At 37.5% G+C, this 18,163-nt stretch overlaps 1 protein-coding gene across 1 annotated transcript; it reads right to left on the bottom strand.

The window, feature by feature from the left end:
* Nucleotides 1-1,302: 1,302 nt before the first annotated feature.
* LOC137389536 (dnaJ homolog subfamily C member 22-like) lies at nucleotides 1,303-18,110 on the bottom strand. The gene is made up of 5 exons (XM_068075570.1): nucleotides 17,987-18,110; nucleotides 7,093-7,537; nucleotides 5,659-5,892; nucleotides 2,291-2,514; nucleotides 1,303-1,889 (listed from the first exon to the last, which is right to left on the bottom strand). The coding sequence occupies exons 2-5, from the start codon at nucleotides 7,481-7,483 to the stop codon at nucleotides 1,692-1,694; spliced, it is 1,047 nt and encodes a 348-aa protein (XP_067931671.1). The 5' UTR covers nucleotides 7,484-7,537; nucleotides 17,987-18,110; the 3' UTR covers nucleotides 1,303-1,691.
* Nucleotides 18,111-18,163: the final 53 nt, after the last annotated feature.

The following is an 18,163-nucleotide window of genomic DNA, read 5'->3' as shown; positions in this document are numbered from 1 at the left end:
TAACAGCAAGGGCTTAGAATTGGAGTGTTATGCAAGACACAGATGTGGGCTGCATATGCTGATTTGACTATAGATGTAAAAGAGGAAGGCGCAACTTGTGCAATAATTTTAGACTTCGTAATAGATTTAAAGTCTTATATCGACATCTGATGGGCAAACTCAAGCGAATACTTGAGGTAAATACCCAGTTCGTAAACGGAAGTCAAAATTTTTTCAGCAATTAAAGACAGCAAGTGCTAGTAGGTCGTGACCAGTCTAGTGAGCTTATAGTCTGAGGATCCTTCACAGTTTCTAATTTATGTAAATGATCTATCAGCCACCGTTGATTGTAAAATGAGCCTATATGCTGATGAAACATTGCGTTATCATATACATAGTAAACAATGCCAATGGTGCCTTAGATGTCCACATTTTTCCTTGCTCATGGCTTTATTATTGTAAAATTGCTGCATTATGAAAGACAATCGCATTATTCATGATAAACAAAGAGGTTTTTAACTCTTGACAAGATAGTGCTGAACCCACCCAACTGATGCCTCCTCATATATCCATTGTACTCTTATACAGCCATATTATGCTATAGTATTTGACTTTCTGTCCATCTTTATCTCTATATCTGCATAAAGTTATCATCTCACTGGCTAGTAATTAGTTTATAAAAGCAATTTTTTTGAAGATTCTTGGTTTTGTGCAAGAATAATACTCATTGATGCCTCTTGTTCATATCAATGTAAGCTCAGAGAGTTGCTTGCTCACTGTTAAATCTGGAAAGACGACTCAATGGTGGAATTCACATGATTTGATAAAGCATGCTGTTATTTTTCCATTTACCAAACTCTAAACTTAATTGTACTCATTACTTGCTCAAGGAGTTGCTTGCTCAGTCATATCTGTGAGTAGACAAATCCTTTGTTTCTTTTTGTCCATTTATGTAGATACCATCGATTGTAGTCTTTTACTAAGTATAATATATACATTATTTTGTGTTTGTATTTTGGTGCCACCATATTTAGTTTTTGTTGTCTGCAATTGCAGCGAGCATAAACAATGCCGCATTTTATATTTGAAAATGGCCATTTAAAACTGACTATCTTTAGCTTGGTATCAAGTACATCTATGTGAGCCTCTCAGAGTGAACATTACCACTTTCAAACTTGGTGCTGAGATTTAAGCATTTTTCAATATCATGTCAAAGTATCTCATAGCGCAATGAGCTCCCACAAAACTTGATTTAATAACCTGCTTTCTGCATGTGTTGATTATTAGAGATAAAGCATATAGTTTATGAATTACTTATTCTGCATCAAGCCTTTATTTAAAGCGCAATGTAACTAATACTAGTCTCATATTTAAACAAATGTTGCTGAAAAACCTGTATATGGACTACAACCGAAATTTAAATTACCTTAAAATACAGAATACATCAAATAGTGTATACTGGATCAAAACAGATAGTTGTGGTACAAGAATTAAAAGCATGACAAAGATAAAATGGATTCGTTTACACTTTAAATTGCTTTTACAGTACTGAGCATTGGTATCAGAAAATTAGTACAAACTGCTACAATGACTAACAAAAGTTGCAGATTCTAAGTAAAGATATCACTTGATTATTGTCATTGCCATAAAATTTCTGTATGCTAAGCGCTATTCCATATAAAAATATTATGATGGAGCAAAATTCTATACTCTCAAAGTTCACTGCGCTCTGTTCTGGTATTCCTAAGCTTTGACAGTGTATCATATGCCTTTTGAACTTTCATGAACTCCTCAGCCATCTGATCTTTCTTATCTAGATCCTTTTCCTTGTCAGGGTGATATTTGAGGGCCAGCGCTTTATACGCCCTTTTGATGTCAGCGTAAGATGCTGAGTCAGACACCCCCAATACCTAAAAACACACATATGGTGGTAAACTGGTAATCGACCATGTTCGCTGTGATATACTACTGGCATGAACAAGACTGATAATCTATCAATGATGCAGAATATAGACCATGTTAATGGCTAGATAGTCAGAGAGCTATGTAGAGTTTAAGGATTTTCAGGTTGCACTGCGTACAATGATTACATTATAATTAGATGTTACTAGGGCTACACAGCCTGCTACAATGTGTATCAACATTTTAAATCTACCTGGTATATCATCAAGTCATAAGTTGCATTTGTCTAATCAGAATGTGAGTTTCTTAAACCATTATTGCCTTACCCATTCTTGACCTAAAATATCTCAATTCTACTCCGCTATAACAATCTATGTTGCGAGAAGTTATCAACTCTCATAATCCATACCTCATAAGCATGCGCCTCGCCTTGAGGATCTATTGCAGATACTATTTCCTCCCAAATTGTCTTCCATCCATGATGCTTGTAGTAATTGTATAATTGGTTGAGAGTGTCCTTCGTCTCTTTCCATGCCGGAGAAGTAAAAAAGTTTTCAACGGCTTCTCTCAATGGTACTGTCTCACCTTTGCTTGTAATAGTTGCATTATAGTAGACTGAGCTTGATACAGCACCTAGTAATATGATGTAATAAGCAAGAGTTAAGGTTAACAAAACTAATTTGCAAATTTGACAAGACTAACAGAGCTAAGCAAATTGTTACAGTCAGTCAATATACTAATAATACTAGTTGAATGCCCGGCATTGCATGGGTAATAAAAAAGCGGCTTATAAATAGTGGAAGGTAATGTAGTTGCAATTGGCTAAGTTTCCTTACCCAACGAATTTGAGTAACTTAAGCTAGTAACAAGCTAGTCTAAATCTCTACTATAATAAGAACTGTGCTTATAATTGTGCTTATAATCGTTATGTTACATGCCATGATCTCTCCTGCAATCATGATCTTCAAGTGTGCTAGTAGTAACCAATCATATTTTTGCAAGTATTTTAACCGATGTAATAAGTATGTGCACAATTATTCCATAGTATGGCAAGTAGGCTGTGTGATGTAGTCGATAACACGCCTGTCTGCAGAAACGGGAATTCGAGTTCAATTCCAGTACGAAGTGGTTTTTCATTCCCAAAACCTTCTTGCTATAACAGGACATCTGAACGACAGACTCACATTTATGTGTATAGACTAAGACTATAGACTACAATTGATTATTATCAAGATGAATGAGAAAAATGGAAAGAAACAGCATGAAGTAGCACAAATCAACCTTTGTGAGTAGACAAGAGACTCTCAATATCAAAGTTTTTGAGAATCTTGCTAACCATGAAAGTCTCATACACAGTGAAAAATAGTTTCCTTGAAAAGTATCACTTATCAAGTGTAAATTGCAGTGGATTCTGGAGATGAGAGAACAAGGAAGGTTCAACTAATCACATTGCACAAGAAATTCTTTAACAAAGTTTATTGCAGCTAGTAGGAAGTCGTAAAAAGATGTTAGGAGGTTCTGGTGGCAGTTGAGGTTGCATCGAGAGAAAAAAGAGTTTGGCGTGAAGCATCTTCAGGTGGTTAATCCGTTAATATGTGTATAAGGCTATGTTTACACCTTTTGTTCCTTTACTGTTGGAACAGCTAAACAGCTACGTGTGCTTGCACCTAATATGTGATGGTAGATTAATGGCAGTTCTTAATGCTATACTGGATGTTGAGTACACGATAACCAATAATTCTTTAAACATCTGGCTCCGCGAGGCAGAACACTGATGGTTGTATTTATAATTTAACAACTGTAGCAATAAATGATAGTCTTTGAAACAGCTTTCTATAGGAACATCAGAATATTGAGTAAACAACTTTTGGTGACGAAAAAATGAATTAAACTTATTTGGATAATTGGTATCATATTGAAGCTGTTGTTGGGTCAAGTTTTAATGAATTGATACAAATGAAAATGTCTTATTAATCGAGCATTTCTTCAACCAAATACAACAATTCTAGTGATGTCGATTTCCCAAAGGAACTGCCAAATCTAGATCACATGACATCCCGTGGATTGCTCATAAAATGCTTTGTTTAACTAAGTTTAGAATTTATAAAAGGCAATGAATACTAATTCACAATGATGTGGTTTTATACTTGCAGATGTAGGATTTGGTAGCAGCAAGAAGTCAGTTCGTCATTATTGCAAAACAATTGTTTGCAAATTGATAGTCATGCAGACAGTATTGCATGGGGGATAATCAGTAAAATACAACTCATGATTGATAGGGAATAGAATTTTTTTAAAGTTTTGTAAAAATTAAGTTTATGCACTTCTCATAATGATGCCTTCTATTTTGTGAACTCTGTGTTGTTTCTCTGAATGTCGTCTAGCAAACGCATCAAGTTGAAATTTGTGGTGTCACTATTTTGTGTATTTCTGGGTCTTTCATTTTATCAGGCTAGTGGTTTGACATATGTACCCGTCTATTTGATTCATCATCTAGTTGCACACTCTCCATTAGCATGACCATTTTTATAAAATTAGAAGTCGAAAGAGAAATTCTGTAGCACTACACACCTAACTTGGATGAAATACGCAGAGCTCAGCATCGACACAAATATAATTTATAAACTGCATAAAACAAAGCTCAACTTAGAACAGCTTAAGCAGATAAAAATGCCAAAACAATGTCCAGCAACAACTTTATATTTTTCATGAGACCTCCTACACTGGCAACACAATGGTAAATCACTGTCTGTGTGTAAGGTGGTACCATTTGCAAAAAGAGAAAAATGATAGGAGATTAAATAGGACCCATCCTTCAACCACTTAGTGGCACACACAGAATACAGATGCACTTTACGTATATCATATCGGCATTTTGTGTTCAGGTAATTTGAAAATTTAATGCAAAGTAAATGTGTATGAGTTCAACCATAACATTAGTTCAGCTAAAACAAATGTTTCACATTTGTTAAGTCAAATTACAAAAAAAGTTCATTTCCCTACATGGCAAACTGGAAGGTCTTGTAACAATTTGCTACCTATAAAAATTCTAGCATGAGCTTGTAGACAAGGAGGTACCAACACACAAAAGTTGATATATCGAATATGTACATAGTTTGATAGTTATTAAATTGTCACATGTGGTCGCTAGATGGTCAAAGCTACATAAAATATTTGGAATTAAGGCTATCTCTAAGTGATGCCGATTCTAATAATATCATACTTATTGACAGCGGTGATCAGTTTGGGAGTTTATAGGGTGCAATAATTTTCATCAGGAACACAAAATAGCACACAGAGGTTCAACACCGTATTAACCAGTTTAAACTATTCGTTATAGCAAAACATATTTTAGCTTTGATCCCATTTAGTTAAAAGACAGAGGGCACAGCCAGCCGTAGTAAATGTGCTGTGCTTTTGTGTTACAACATACACATACATGCTGTCAAAACTACGTAACTGGTAATCCTTAGTGAATATACATGTAGATATGCATGGCTACTGAAGCTCTAACCAAGTACCTGATAAATGCGGAATGTATATGATAACATTTACTTGTTAAACCAACCAAAATAGAACTATGTACAGGCTCTCCTGCAAAGGCCTTTCAACTTCATGCTTTGCTGCCCAAATCAAGAATGTCGAAAATACCATACAGTACTATTATTACATTAGAACCTTGCTCTTAAAAAATACTGATGGACTGCCTGCACCTGCTTTATGACAACCTCAGTAAAGTGCTTTTCTTGACAGTTACTCTCTCTGACAATTACTCACCTAAGTAGATAGCCCCAATAAGACTGAGGCAAAACAGTCTTTTACAAAGACCTGACCGTCTTCGTCGCATTCTCCATTTGACCGTATAGTTTGCGCAACTGCTGGATGCGAGTGAAGCATAGAAGATATGTTCATGTCCATAGAGCAGAGTTAGAGGAAGGACAATAGCCGAACTGAGCAAGCACCACACAAGGGACACTTCAAGATGTCCCTCATTGCTGACTAAATACACTCCTGAAATAATGAATGGAATAAACTGCACTATTTACTGACTAAATATGACAGGTGTGAAATGCTATAAACTAGCATGTAGCAACTGAAAAATCTAACGGTCGTTACGACAGCATTCCTATTGAAATGTCAGTCAATATATAATTGTATCATAGTTTATATAACTTGCATTCCTATTGGAATGTCAGTCAATATATAATTATATCATAGTTTATATAACTTTATATAATATAGTTATATAACTATATCATATATAAATATATAATATACTTATATATAGCTATATTATATAACTTATATATATTATATATAATATAGTTATAATATATTATAAGCATTCCTATTGAACTTTCAGTCAATATATAATTATATCATAGTTTATATAACTTTATATAATATAGTTATATAACTATATCATATATAGTTATATAATATACTTATATATGACTATATTATATAACTTATATATATTATATATAATATAGTTATAATATATTATAGGCCATTATAAGCATTCCTATTGAAATGTCAGTCAATATATAATTATATTATAGTTTATATAACTTTATATAATATAGTTATATATACAGTTAAATAACTATATTATATAAAGTTATATAACATACTCATATATAACTGTATTATATAACTTATATATAATATATATTATATATAATATAGTTATAACATATTATAATAATTTGTAATATAATATACAATTACATTATATATTATAATATATTATATATAATATATATAACTATATATAAATACAAGGATATAGTTATACTAGATGCCTTAAGCTTCACTATAGTTGTTTTCCGTAAATACATATCTATTCTGTTAAGTAAATAGCAAAACTTCATCTTTTGTATAGGGTGAATCAGAATAACAAATATAATTCAGTGAAAACGACCAACAAATTATCTTCCGAGAAAATCTTTTAAGAAACAAGGTTATTGCATTATTATTTAAAAACAAGTTATTTGCACAGAACTATAACACGTTCACAATAAAGATTACAGGTACCATATCAGACAGTAACACTCTCTACTCTGTCTGTCTGTCTGTCTCTGCAATGTAGGCCATAATGAGATATCACACTTAGTTTTTTCTAGCGAGTCAACTAGAATACCTTTTCTATAACCAGAATTAGCAAAGTATTTATTAACTAGGCGTTTGAGCGGTTGACGAATGACTCACCTAAGCTGGCAAGAATGTGACACAACACTGCTAGGGCGTTTATGTATCGGCTGTGTAGATCCTCTTTCCAGAGAGCTGTATATGGCAGTAAAGAAAAAATATAGCCTAATACAACACATGCAGCCCAGCGACAGAATCCAAGACTAGGTTTTTGACCAGCATTCACTTTCTCTTGCTGCCGCTTTGCATAATCGTCATCAGATTGATTAACATCGGTAACATATGTTGGAATGTAAAACAAATCTCGTAGCCAGCTGATGCCAAAAACTCCACCTACAGTTGCCCATGTGAAAAATGCGTGGCGATCTCGGCGTACGTAGAATTGATGTACACCAAGCCATCCAAAGAAAAACCATAAAATATATGCAACTGTTACGTTTTTTGTTCCCATGGTTGCAACAACCCTATTATTCTTCTGTCTTCTGCTGGTTTGGGTCTTCTTTGACTACAAAATATATTTTGAATTATGCCATTCGATAAATATAAGAAATTTCACCAAAACATGCATACCATGGAAACTAGTTGATTTATTCTACAGTATCGTATTGTTTAGTCGTCAAGTTAGCATGGAGCTGGAAAAGGTTTTGCCAAAAGCACATGACAAGAAAAGGGCTTAGAGCAGTGGTTCCCAACCTGGGGGGAATTCCCCCTAGGGGGGAATTTGGCATTTTAAAGGGGGGAATTTTGGTTTTTATAATTTCACATTTTACGAATGCGCTTTTAAGCCTTAACAAAATCCTAGATGTGTTTTCTGTTCTCATTCTTCTTCTATTACATGTATATTCTGGCTGGGGTAGTAGACCAAGTACCTTTTACTGTACATTCATTGTAATACAGCCTGCATGTAGGTACTGTAAATGTAATAATCTTTGCCAACAATTTGGAAAAGATCCAATAAGCCAGCTTGACCTTAATTAATGACCTTAGTAACTAAGGTCAAACTAAGGCTTAGTTTGAAATTGTGCTGCTCACAGTGCACATGAATTTGACACAAGGACACACTCACTTGTCAACTACTGCATCACATGTAAAAGAAAAAAATCTGTAAGATTCTTCGTACAAGTATAATTACATCTATGCTCACATTATTGTTTCCTATTCTCACTCATTTTGTCTTACTTGCTTTTCTGCAAATGAGTCACATAATCATGTATCTATTATAGTAGTAGATTAAATAAAAAATATTAATACAGTCCAGATGATTATTATTGTACAAACAGATATTAGATCGTTTATAATAATTTTTAGCCGCTTCTTTATTTTTACAACTACTAATTAGTGCAAGATGTCAAAGGCAAAGAAACGAACCTACACTGAGAGTTACTTAGATTATGGGTTTTCGTATCTTATGAAAAACGGTCGTCGGCCTCTGCAATGTGTGATATGCCTGAAAACTTTCTCAAATGACTCCATGAAACCCTTTCAGTTGAAGCAAAACTCGCAAAAAATTTACCCACACTAGCTGAGAACGACCAGAATTACTTATAGTCCAAAAAGCGGCAAGTAAAGAGAAGTCGACTTGATGCAAGTGGAGATTTCTATGCTCATAGTAATGCACTTATTACAGCTTCATACGCTGTTTCCTATCGTATTGCTCAGTGCAAAAAGGCACATACAATAGGAGAGACCTTGATCAAGCCATGTATGTTAGACTGCGCATCAATAGTACTTTGAAAACTAGCTGGGCAAAAATTTCAAGACATCCCACCATCCAACAACACTGTGAAGCGATGCATTGATGATATTGCAGCAAGTATTGAAGATAAATTAGTTGCTAAGATTAAAGCATCCCTATTTTGAGCCATACAACTTGATGAGTCATCTGATGTTGCCAGTCTTTCCCAGCTACTGGTGGATGGTAGATATGTGCATGACACATCCATTGAAGAGGAGTTTCTGTTTTGTCAGCCCTTGCTTCGAACAACTTCACCAAGAGATGTGTTAAAAATGGTTGAAAATTTCCTTGAAAAGGCCAAGTTAGGTTGGGAGAAGTTAATAAGTGTATGTACTGATGGAGCACATGCTATGTTAGGATGTAGATCAGGCTTTGTAAAACAGATCAAGCAGAAGAACCCTGATATAGAAGGAGTGCATTGCTTCATTCACCGTAAAGCATTGGCATCAAAAACTCTTCCACAAGCGTTGAAATCAAACTTGGATGTGAACATAACAGTTGTGAATTACATCAAAGCATCAGCACTAAATACCAGATTGTTCTCAGCACTATGTTCTGAAAGTGATGTCGTGTTTACAACTTTGTTATTTCATACTGAAGTGAGGTGGTTGTCCAAGGGAAACATGTTAGGCAGGCTCTTTGAGCTACATATGTCCGAGGTTATGAAACTTCTTGAAAGTAAAGGCCAGCATGAACTTTTAGCAGCCATGAAAGCTGATAACTATGTATTTGAGACTGCATACCTGGTTGATACATTTGCCTAGCTAAACAAGGTGAACTTGAAGTTACAAGGGAGCAATCATCATTTCATTGCCTTTCATGACAGCATTGATTTTCAAAGCAAAGCTGGTACTGTGGCATACACGAATCTGCACTGGGAACACGGTATCCTTTCCCACACTCACTGAATTATTGGAACACAAAACCTGCTCTTGGTAGTCTAGTGGCAACCATTACTGAACACCTGTTCGATCTCATAACAGAATTTAGATGCTACTTCCCTGAGCTACCTTCAGAAAAAAAAGAAGATGCTCAACATCACACGAAATCCATTTCAACGCACTGTTGAAGAAATTCTAGAGGAGCTACAATAGGAGTTTGTTGAGTTGGTTAACATTTCTGCACTGAAAGATGATCTCAGATCAATGTCTATTGACCAGTTTTGGCTCTCAGCGAGAAAAAATTCTCTACTCATTGCTAAAAAGGCAATAATGATTCTGATGCCATTTAGCTGCACGTAAAAATCCTTCAGCATTGATGAAAATCCTACGCGTACTAGGATATTCATCAATGCTGCACCTTAAAAATGAGAAAAGAAATCGACTTGACCTTGAGAGCGACTTGAGATGTGCATTATAGAAACAAAGCCTGATTTGTGAAAACTTGCACAGAGGCATCAGCAGGAGCGGTCTCGTTAAAACTCATAATCTCACCCCACACCTGTTGAGTGTACCGAAATAACAATAATGTTGATGTGATTTATTACTACCCTATATATGCTACTCTCAGTTATTTAACAAATAAATACTGTATATGTATATATGCTGCTGACCTACATATATGTACCTGTGTAGCCCTTTCAGTGAATACAATATATAGTAGGCCTATAGGTTCACACTTCACTTTTTCCAGGGGGGTAATTTGTATTTGAAAATTTTGCAAAGGGGTAAAAGCAAAAAAAAGGTTGGGAACTACTGGCTTAGAGTTTCAAAAAGCCACAGATGTGAATTCAAGTTTAACTTTAAGTGGCCAACAAAGCCTATTCAAGCAGCTATTATTCATTAAAGACTTCTCAATCTATATATATATTTCTCAAAGTTTGTCATATGTGTATTTGTAGATTGATTGTCCGGCTATAGATCTTAAAATCTTGGAATAAATATTCCGTACCGAAGAAGATTCGATCTCCGACCCTGCCATTCGCCAGTCTGACACCTTATCCACTAGACTACAGAAAATGAAATGCTAGCTTGCCAATATAAGTCATTATATGAGAGCAAATACCTAACCGCTTTGCGTATGACGCAGGTCATAGCATAATGTCACGAGAAGCTGTTCGCTCACATTATTAAACTGGGTAATAACGAGCAACTCTCACTACTTCTCATTGTTTATAAGACAAAGCACTTTTCTCATGATATGTAGTTTGAAAGTTAGAATGGCAAATGTTGTTACACTATATGTTAAATACAAATCAATTTTCTGTCCAAAGACTCTTCTATTACCCGGGCAACGCCGGGTGGCACAGCTAGTTTATTCTATAATGGTGGGTGTATAGGTAATAACATTGCTGTTGTAGTCTCCAGCTCAGTAAACACTGCAGCATGTCATTTTTAAAAACTAAAATAATAAATGATTAAGCATTGTAGTAAACCCAGACACATGAAAAGATACATCCCACGTGTAAGCGAGCTACTGCCAATTTTTGCATAACCGTGTATAAAGGAAAGCTATGCCACAAGAGTAGGTAACTCCACTATTATAACTCAGCCTGCTGTAATCAGTGCTAAGTCAGCGTACTGCTGGAGTTCCACCTGTCGGGCCAAAAGCAGATAAGCATAGCTACTCACTATAGCCTAAAGCTATCATATGTATTGAGTAGCCATTCTCATGACAGAGATGAGGCAGGGAACTCTACTACCCATCACCAGCTACCTCCATACCATCAACCTAGCCTCTCTCCCCCTATATCTCTCTCCCCCTATATATAGACGGGGATATTCGCGCACTCCAAAGTCAGCTAGTCACAGCATTGGTCCAGCAGTGCAGTTGAAATACCATATTTAAGCTGCACACACTAGCTCCTGCTTATCAGGAGTAACAAGCCTGTGGTTAATCTAAGCTCACTGCAAAAGTGAGACGCAGAATTGAAATGCGCACAATCTTTAAGAGAACTAATCTGTGTGAATTCAGCTTCTGTTCTGCTGGCTATCTTACCAGCAAAGCCTTTCGTATTTGACATACACTAAAACAAACACAAATACACACACAAAATTGGTACGGTAAAAGTGCATTCATAAATTACATTTGCTATATAGAAACATCAATAAATCAATATCACTATAGTAATTTTATTCATAATTTTGCTAACTGACAGGCATGTATGTGCAACAGATTTCCCCTACATGCAGTGTTTGCCAAAAATACACACACTAAGTATGCATTTTCTCTCATGCTCTTCTTAGTTCTTAAAATGGTGCCAGGATAAGATAACACCTGTTCATTTGCTGCAATTCGCATCATATAGTTCAGTTTTGAGTATAAGTTTAGCTCCATGTAATTTGATACATTTTCAAACTTGGCTACAAGTCACAGGCTACAAGCCCAAGGTTAGCAGACTTAGCTTAGGCTAACTTGAAATTAGTTAGCTGCAGTAAAAACAGACAGATGCTTATAAAAGTTTGCAATGCTAAAAGTTTGTGTGCTAGTCACGCTGTTTTTGTTTTCAGATCTTGAACAGCATAGGCCAATAAGCACTTACTGATGCTCGCATGTTTGACTTGTCAAGGCCAGTCTCCATCATCTTGACAAGTGAGCAGTGGTTGTAATATAATCGACTCACTGTAACTCTGCCCTTGGCCTTAAGGGGGCACAGAAAAAGTGAGAAGCTACCTTTGAGGGTTCAGCAATTTAAAATGAAGATGATGTGATGTGATTGTACAATGTTTAGTACCCCAAGACCTCAAATGTACCTAGCAGACACTTCAAGTTGGCCCAGCGCTGCTAGCAGTGAGAGCATTCGCCATTGCTGGGCAGTGGAACGGTATGTCGAAACACAGGTTGTGGAGATGCTAGACCCGTGTGGGCAAACTGAGTTGTTTAATACCACTCGGCGAAACGCAGCATCCCAGAAATGTTTGAAATGCCTTGCAAAAAGATGGTCATAAAAAAATTGCATGGTGAACTCGCTAAGTTGTATAACAGTCACGAAATGATTACATCATATCAGGGGCTAATTTTGTTCAGAGGCAAATTTATATTTCAAGTGAATTAAGGCCTATTTACTTTGCATGGTTCCACGACAGCTATCAACTGAACGAAAATATGCGAGTGAGAATAAGGCAATTAACTTGGTGGCCCTCGATAAGTGGTGATATAGACCATTATGTCTTTCGGTGTAATGTCTGTATTAGACACACAGTTCCATCAAACACCAGCCTATGGAGCATCCTAAGCTTCCTGAAACTTCTTGGTTAGAGATTGGCCGTGATGTTATGGAATATCAAAGTAATTTGTACTTGATCATGGTAAATTACTAATCCAAATGGATTGAAGTACCCTGGATTCAAGCTTAGACTTCTTGTTTTGTAATCCAAGCCATGAAGCTCGGATTCATGGAAGCTTAGATGCCAAAACTAATCATGAGTGATAAGGGACCGTGTTTTGCTAGCCAGGAATATTGCAACTTTGCTCAAACAGGGGGCTTTCAAATAGCACCCAGCAGCCCGAGATATGTGCCACTCAACAGACTAGCTGAACACGTGGTTAAAACTGTCAAATGAAAGTGGGATATGTTAGCAGACAAGGACAAATCATTTCCTGATTACTGATCGACTCCACTCAAATCGAAATACTCATTGAGCTAGTTAATGTTTGGTAGATCAGTCAGGACAACTTTGGTAAAACCTGTTCCCAAATTGTAGACTACGATCTATTTGAACATAAAGAACTCAAAACCAAGGAGGCTAAGCGTGAAAAGTGTAGAACACTAAATACAGAGCTAAGCCTCTGTCAGACCTCCCACCAGGACAGCAGGTGTGGGTTAATGCCTTATTTGATGTTGGTTAGGAAGGAATCGTAGTTCGAGCAGACAGCTCTCCTAAAAGCTATTGGGGCCACGTGGGGCAGAGCAAACTTTGTTGAAACCGTGAGCATTTATTTGTACTTTATGACTCTGACTGCGGAGAAGATGACCATTTCCACATACAGCCTACCGGTTTGGAAAATGCTGCCGAGGTTATTGTAAGTAAAAGGGTCATAGGTAAACAAGCTCATCGTGTACTGCTAACCCCTAATGTGCCGCAATCAGCTATCCCCTCTTTGATTAGAAGCAACTCCGGTAATGTAGGTGACGCAATGGATCACACAGATGCTAATACTAATGGTGATCACACTTGTAGCTATAGCACATACACTAATGCTTGTGGAGAGGGTACTTATAGTAATGCTGGTTACAATAAAAAACTATCTGCTAACCAGAGCACGGCTGATAGCGAAAAAGTGATTTAGACTTAATAGACTAATCTTTCCCTGACCGCTAAACCGAGGGTGATGTTTTGCCTGAGAGACCCGCAGAAGTGGAGCAAAACAATAATAGTAGTCAAGTTGGTAATGAGGAAAATCTCACGCTTTTGCCTGCAAATCCTGTTGCTGAGACCGGTGAAAGAGTAATCAGAAATGGACAAACTGTCAAGAGGAAAAGGCACAATGATTTTTTATATTATAAATAATGTCCTCTTTTTTTACTTTCCTGCTTCCAAATCTACAAAACTCGAGAAACAAATATGAAGTGTCATAACCTCCACTGCAAGGACTCAGGTGACTATTTAGGAGAAGACTGCTCGAGGTGTTTTAGATGTGGCAAACCTCTCACACGACTGACCAGTGCACTCATGTCAAGTGCCAAAAGTGCACACAGGAGGGACGTAAGAGGAAGTGATGTCTTCGGATGGTCTGTAACATGTGTGGGGAAAAGACCACACAGTGGATGTTTGCCAGGCCTCAACAAGAAGGAGAGGAGGAAAGGCGAAAGCCCCCTCCAGACTTTCAGCACCTGCAGAAGATCCCTCCAAAAAGGAGGACAGACCTCAGGTCAACGGGCAGCAAAAGAGGGTGGTAGTAACCGACTTGAGATGACCTCCCGAGTCACCAGCCACCCCATAGCCGACTCACAGCAGGCAACACATCCTGATGATGTTTTTTCATCATGAAAAACATCCAAGCAACAATCAAGGGCCCCCAGTCCTCATAGTGATTTTGAGAGAGAGTTGCAGGCCCTCAGTGAACAGCCAAACAGCGTGCCGCACTGAAGAGACGGTATGAGGCTGAACTGTCGGAACTTGAAAGACGGGTAAAAAAGCTCTGTGCTAGAAAGCTAGAGTATGAAAGACTCCGCCCTCTCAGGAAGATTATTGCTTCAGCTGACTCTTTAGGCTCTCGGGCAGCTCCTTAGACTCCCAGACCTCAGAGGAAACCTACTGCTACTGTCTTGCCACCACCATCTCCGTCCAAAGACAGCAACAAGGCCTTGTGTGAAGACTCCAATAAAGGGAGAGACCATCATGAGAATGAAGGCCTTCCATCAGAAGGAGACCATAGTGTGCCACCAGCTATAACAGCCGGAAACCTGACAGCAGGAGACAGCGATAAACAGTCGACTGCAGCCGGGGACCTGCTCGCAGGAAACTGTGCTGGCGACTCCAGTAGGAAACCTGCTCACGAAAGACTGCAATGAGCTGGCAACTGTATCCTGAGACCTTACCTCCAAAAAAGACTGTGCTAAGCAGCTGACCGCTGACAACCCAGAGCCATAGAGACCCTGGTTCATGGGCTATCGAGGGAAAAAACATGGATGCTATAGACGAGCCTGGCAAAACTCGAGCTGAGCAAAACCACAGTTACTCGAGCCAGACAAAACCAGTTTAATTTTTGAAAACCCTCGAATTAATATCGAGAGAGATTTCAGACTCCCAGCAATATTTAGAGAGACTCCAGACTCTTCAACCTTTTCTAAAGGAGAGTTCCTGAACTCCGCAGCAAAACTTTGTGTTTCCAAGAATACTTGGTGTATCAGTGCACTATTAATGTGTAAGGAAGAACTACCAGGTTCTACCAACAAAGGCACCAGACTCTAGGAGAAACCCATGTATTCCCATGTGCACTCAAATGTGCAGGAGATAAGCAAATAGTCACTTACAGACTATACAGGCTGCAGAGGACTAGGCTTCATGGCATCTCCCAGAATCCAGGTAGACATCCTCAGCAAGCCGCTACGGTCTAACAAAGGAAGATGTAATATAATCGACTCGCTGTAACTGTGCCCTTGACCTGAAAAGGGCACGAAAAAAGCGAGGCCAAAAGGAGTGATCTTTAATTCTCCCTGTTACAGCTTTTAGCTCGGTGAGTACAGACGTGTATATTTTGTCTCCTGATAGTAACGACTTGCAAAGGACTCACTGAACTAAAAGCTCTTCATTTCACAGTAGTGGAATAGCCCATTCTACCATTACTATTTAGAAATCTTGACAGAAATGTTGAAATTCTCATTTGTTACTTATGCGACCAAGTAGAATATTTTTCACTCACAGCTGCTACATAAAATAAAATTCCCCTAACCAAATCTACTACACTTACAAAGAGGAAACAGGAAAGAAGAGTTGCGTTTATGCTAATTTATGTTAATTTTAGTATAAGTACACTAATATTCGACATTCTCTTTTGTAATAGCTCAATGAAAGCATTAAAAACCTTTTATTTTGAAAGGCCGACCTCAACTTGTTGTTCTGAACAATCATGAACCATCTTGCTTTTTAAACAACTTGTTCAACAAAGTAAGATGGTTCGGGATTGGGTTGTATAGAAGTATGAACGAATCCAGATAGCATAATGGAGAAATGACTAAACATAGAGACATACGCCATATTACAATGAACATGACACTTAACACATTAGAAGATGAGCAATAAAGACAGTCATCATATACTCATCTACAAGCAGCTTAGCAACCCCTTAGGAAGTAGCCCATGAGGAAAGAGACATCAATTGACATGCCAGAAAACCATTAAATGATATTAAACCTGTACTAGACATGACTAAGACAATTGGAGTTAGTCATTGCTTCCAATCATTGTACTCTCATGATGTACTTAAGACAAGTTCACTCAAATGCTAACCCTCTGCAATGTAAGGAACAGAACCTGATGGCCTAAACACCTTCTCACAGGCTAACAGAGACATCTATAAAAGATAACAGCTCCAACGACTCAGGTCTGTCTATCTACCTGATTGATCCATCTGTCGCTCTTTCTCAAGGACTTGCTGAGGCTCCCTCTGCCGGCTGATGCGTGTTCCTCTGCCTCGGGAGCCTCCCTCTCTCTTCCCTATCTCTTCCCTCTACCTATGGAACCTCTTTCTCCATCATCCACTGATCCTTTTCTACTTCCCCATTTCAACTACCAAGCCTCTATATATAAAGACTGCCATGACTCTCATCAGACTATCGAAACTCGCAGCCGTATGGACCGAGCAGTCAAACATGAACGACCGTTCGAGTAAGGGTGTAACTTTTATAAGCTGTTTTAACCTTTTGTCATTAGTGTTATTGTTTAGAATTTTGTTAGTTGTGTATTTCATTTGTTGAACTTATAGAATAAAGAATTAACTTTCACTGGTAAATACTAGTATTGCTTACAACAGCTTTACACCATCACTTGTACCAGAACCAGTAATAACCAAATTAGCTCCCACATGACAAAGCAAATGTACACAAACTGAACATAGTCAAAATAGAATGAAATGACAAAGCAAATTCAACACTGAGGTTTTGTGTGGATTTGGATTAGTTATGCGTAACATAATTTCTTCCATTTCCATCTACAACAATTGTTTATCTAATAAATTAGCTACAAACTGATACACTTTCACATTCGCACGATTTGTTACAAAATAAAACTAACATTGACTGTTCTTTAATTCACCAACAATCTATACTTTTGAAATGTGCTACTTGTGACAATTTTAAGGTAATTGTTATTTTACTTATAAAAATAAACGAAAAAGTCGGCCTTTCTGTAAAAGTTAATGATAGCGTTATAAAGCACATAGGAAACATACCTACCAACTCTCACGCATTGGGCGTGAGACTCACGCAATCACCCCAAAGAAAAAATGAAAATTCGTGAAATGTTTGCCCCAATTTCCACAATTTTATATATACTATCATTGATACATCAATTGCCCCAAAACCAAATCTCACGCATTGCCCCACTCTTGGGTTGGCAGGCCCATACCTCCCAACTCTCACGCATTGGGCGTGAGACTCACGCAATCACCCCAAAGAAAAATTAAAAATGCGTGAGAAATGCGTGAGATTTTTGCCCCAATTTTATATATACTATCATTAATACATCAATTGCCCCAAAACCAAATCTCACGCTTTGCCCCACTCTAGAGTTGGCAGGTCTGGGCAGGCCTGATAGGAAATCGCAAAGTAATACTCACTGCAACAACTAAATACACATTCGTGGGTTCTGGTGAATAATTTAGTTAAACCTAGGTTATGTGGCAGTATTGACCAACGTGAGGAAAACAGCTGGAGTTTCCCATGAAACGAAAGTGAAACTGATATAAATGTTACAAAGAAGTTTTTTCTTATCGCCGTAAAGCGGTAAATAGCCT

The sequence above is a fragment of the Watersipora subatra genome, chromosome 3 (assembly GCF_963576615.1).
Source record: "Watersipora subatra chromosome 3, tzWatSuba1.1, whole genome shotgun sequence".
Classification (NCBI taxonomy): Eukaryota; Metazoa; Bryozoa; class Gymnolaemata; order Cheilostomatida; family Watersiporidae; genus Watersipora; species Watersipora subatra.
Note: the sequence above shows the minus strand (reverse complement) of the source record. Positions and strands in the feature narration are given on the sequence as shown.

Excerpts from the sequence above, each read along its gene's own strand:
- LOC137389536 (XM_068075570.1), bottom strand. The coding sequence starts at position 7,483 with ATGGGAACAAAAAACGTAACAGTTGCATATATTTTATGGTTTTTCTTT. Across the intron at positions 5,893-7,092 it reads TCACATTCTTGCCAGCTTAG|GAGTGTATTTAGTCAGCAAT; the intron begins GTGAGTCATTCG and ends TCATTATTTCAG. Across the intron at positions 2,515-5,658 it reads TATTGGGGCTATCTACTTAG|GTGCTGTATCAAGCTCAGTC; the intron begins GTGAGTAATTGT and ends TCATATTACTAG.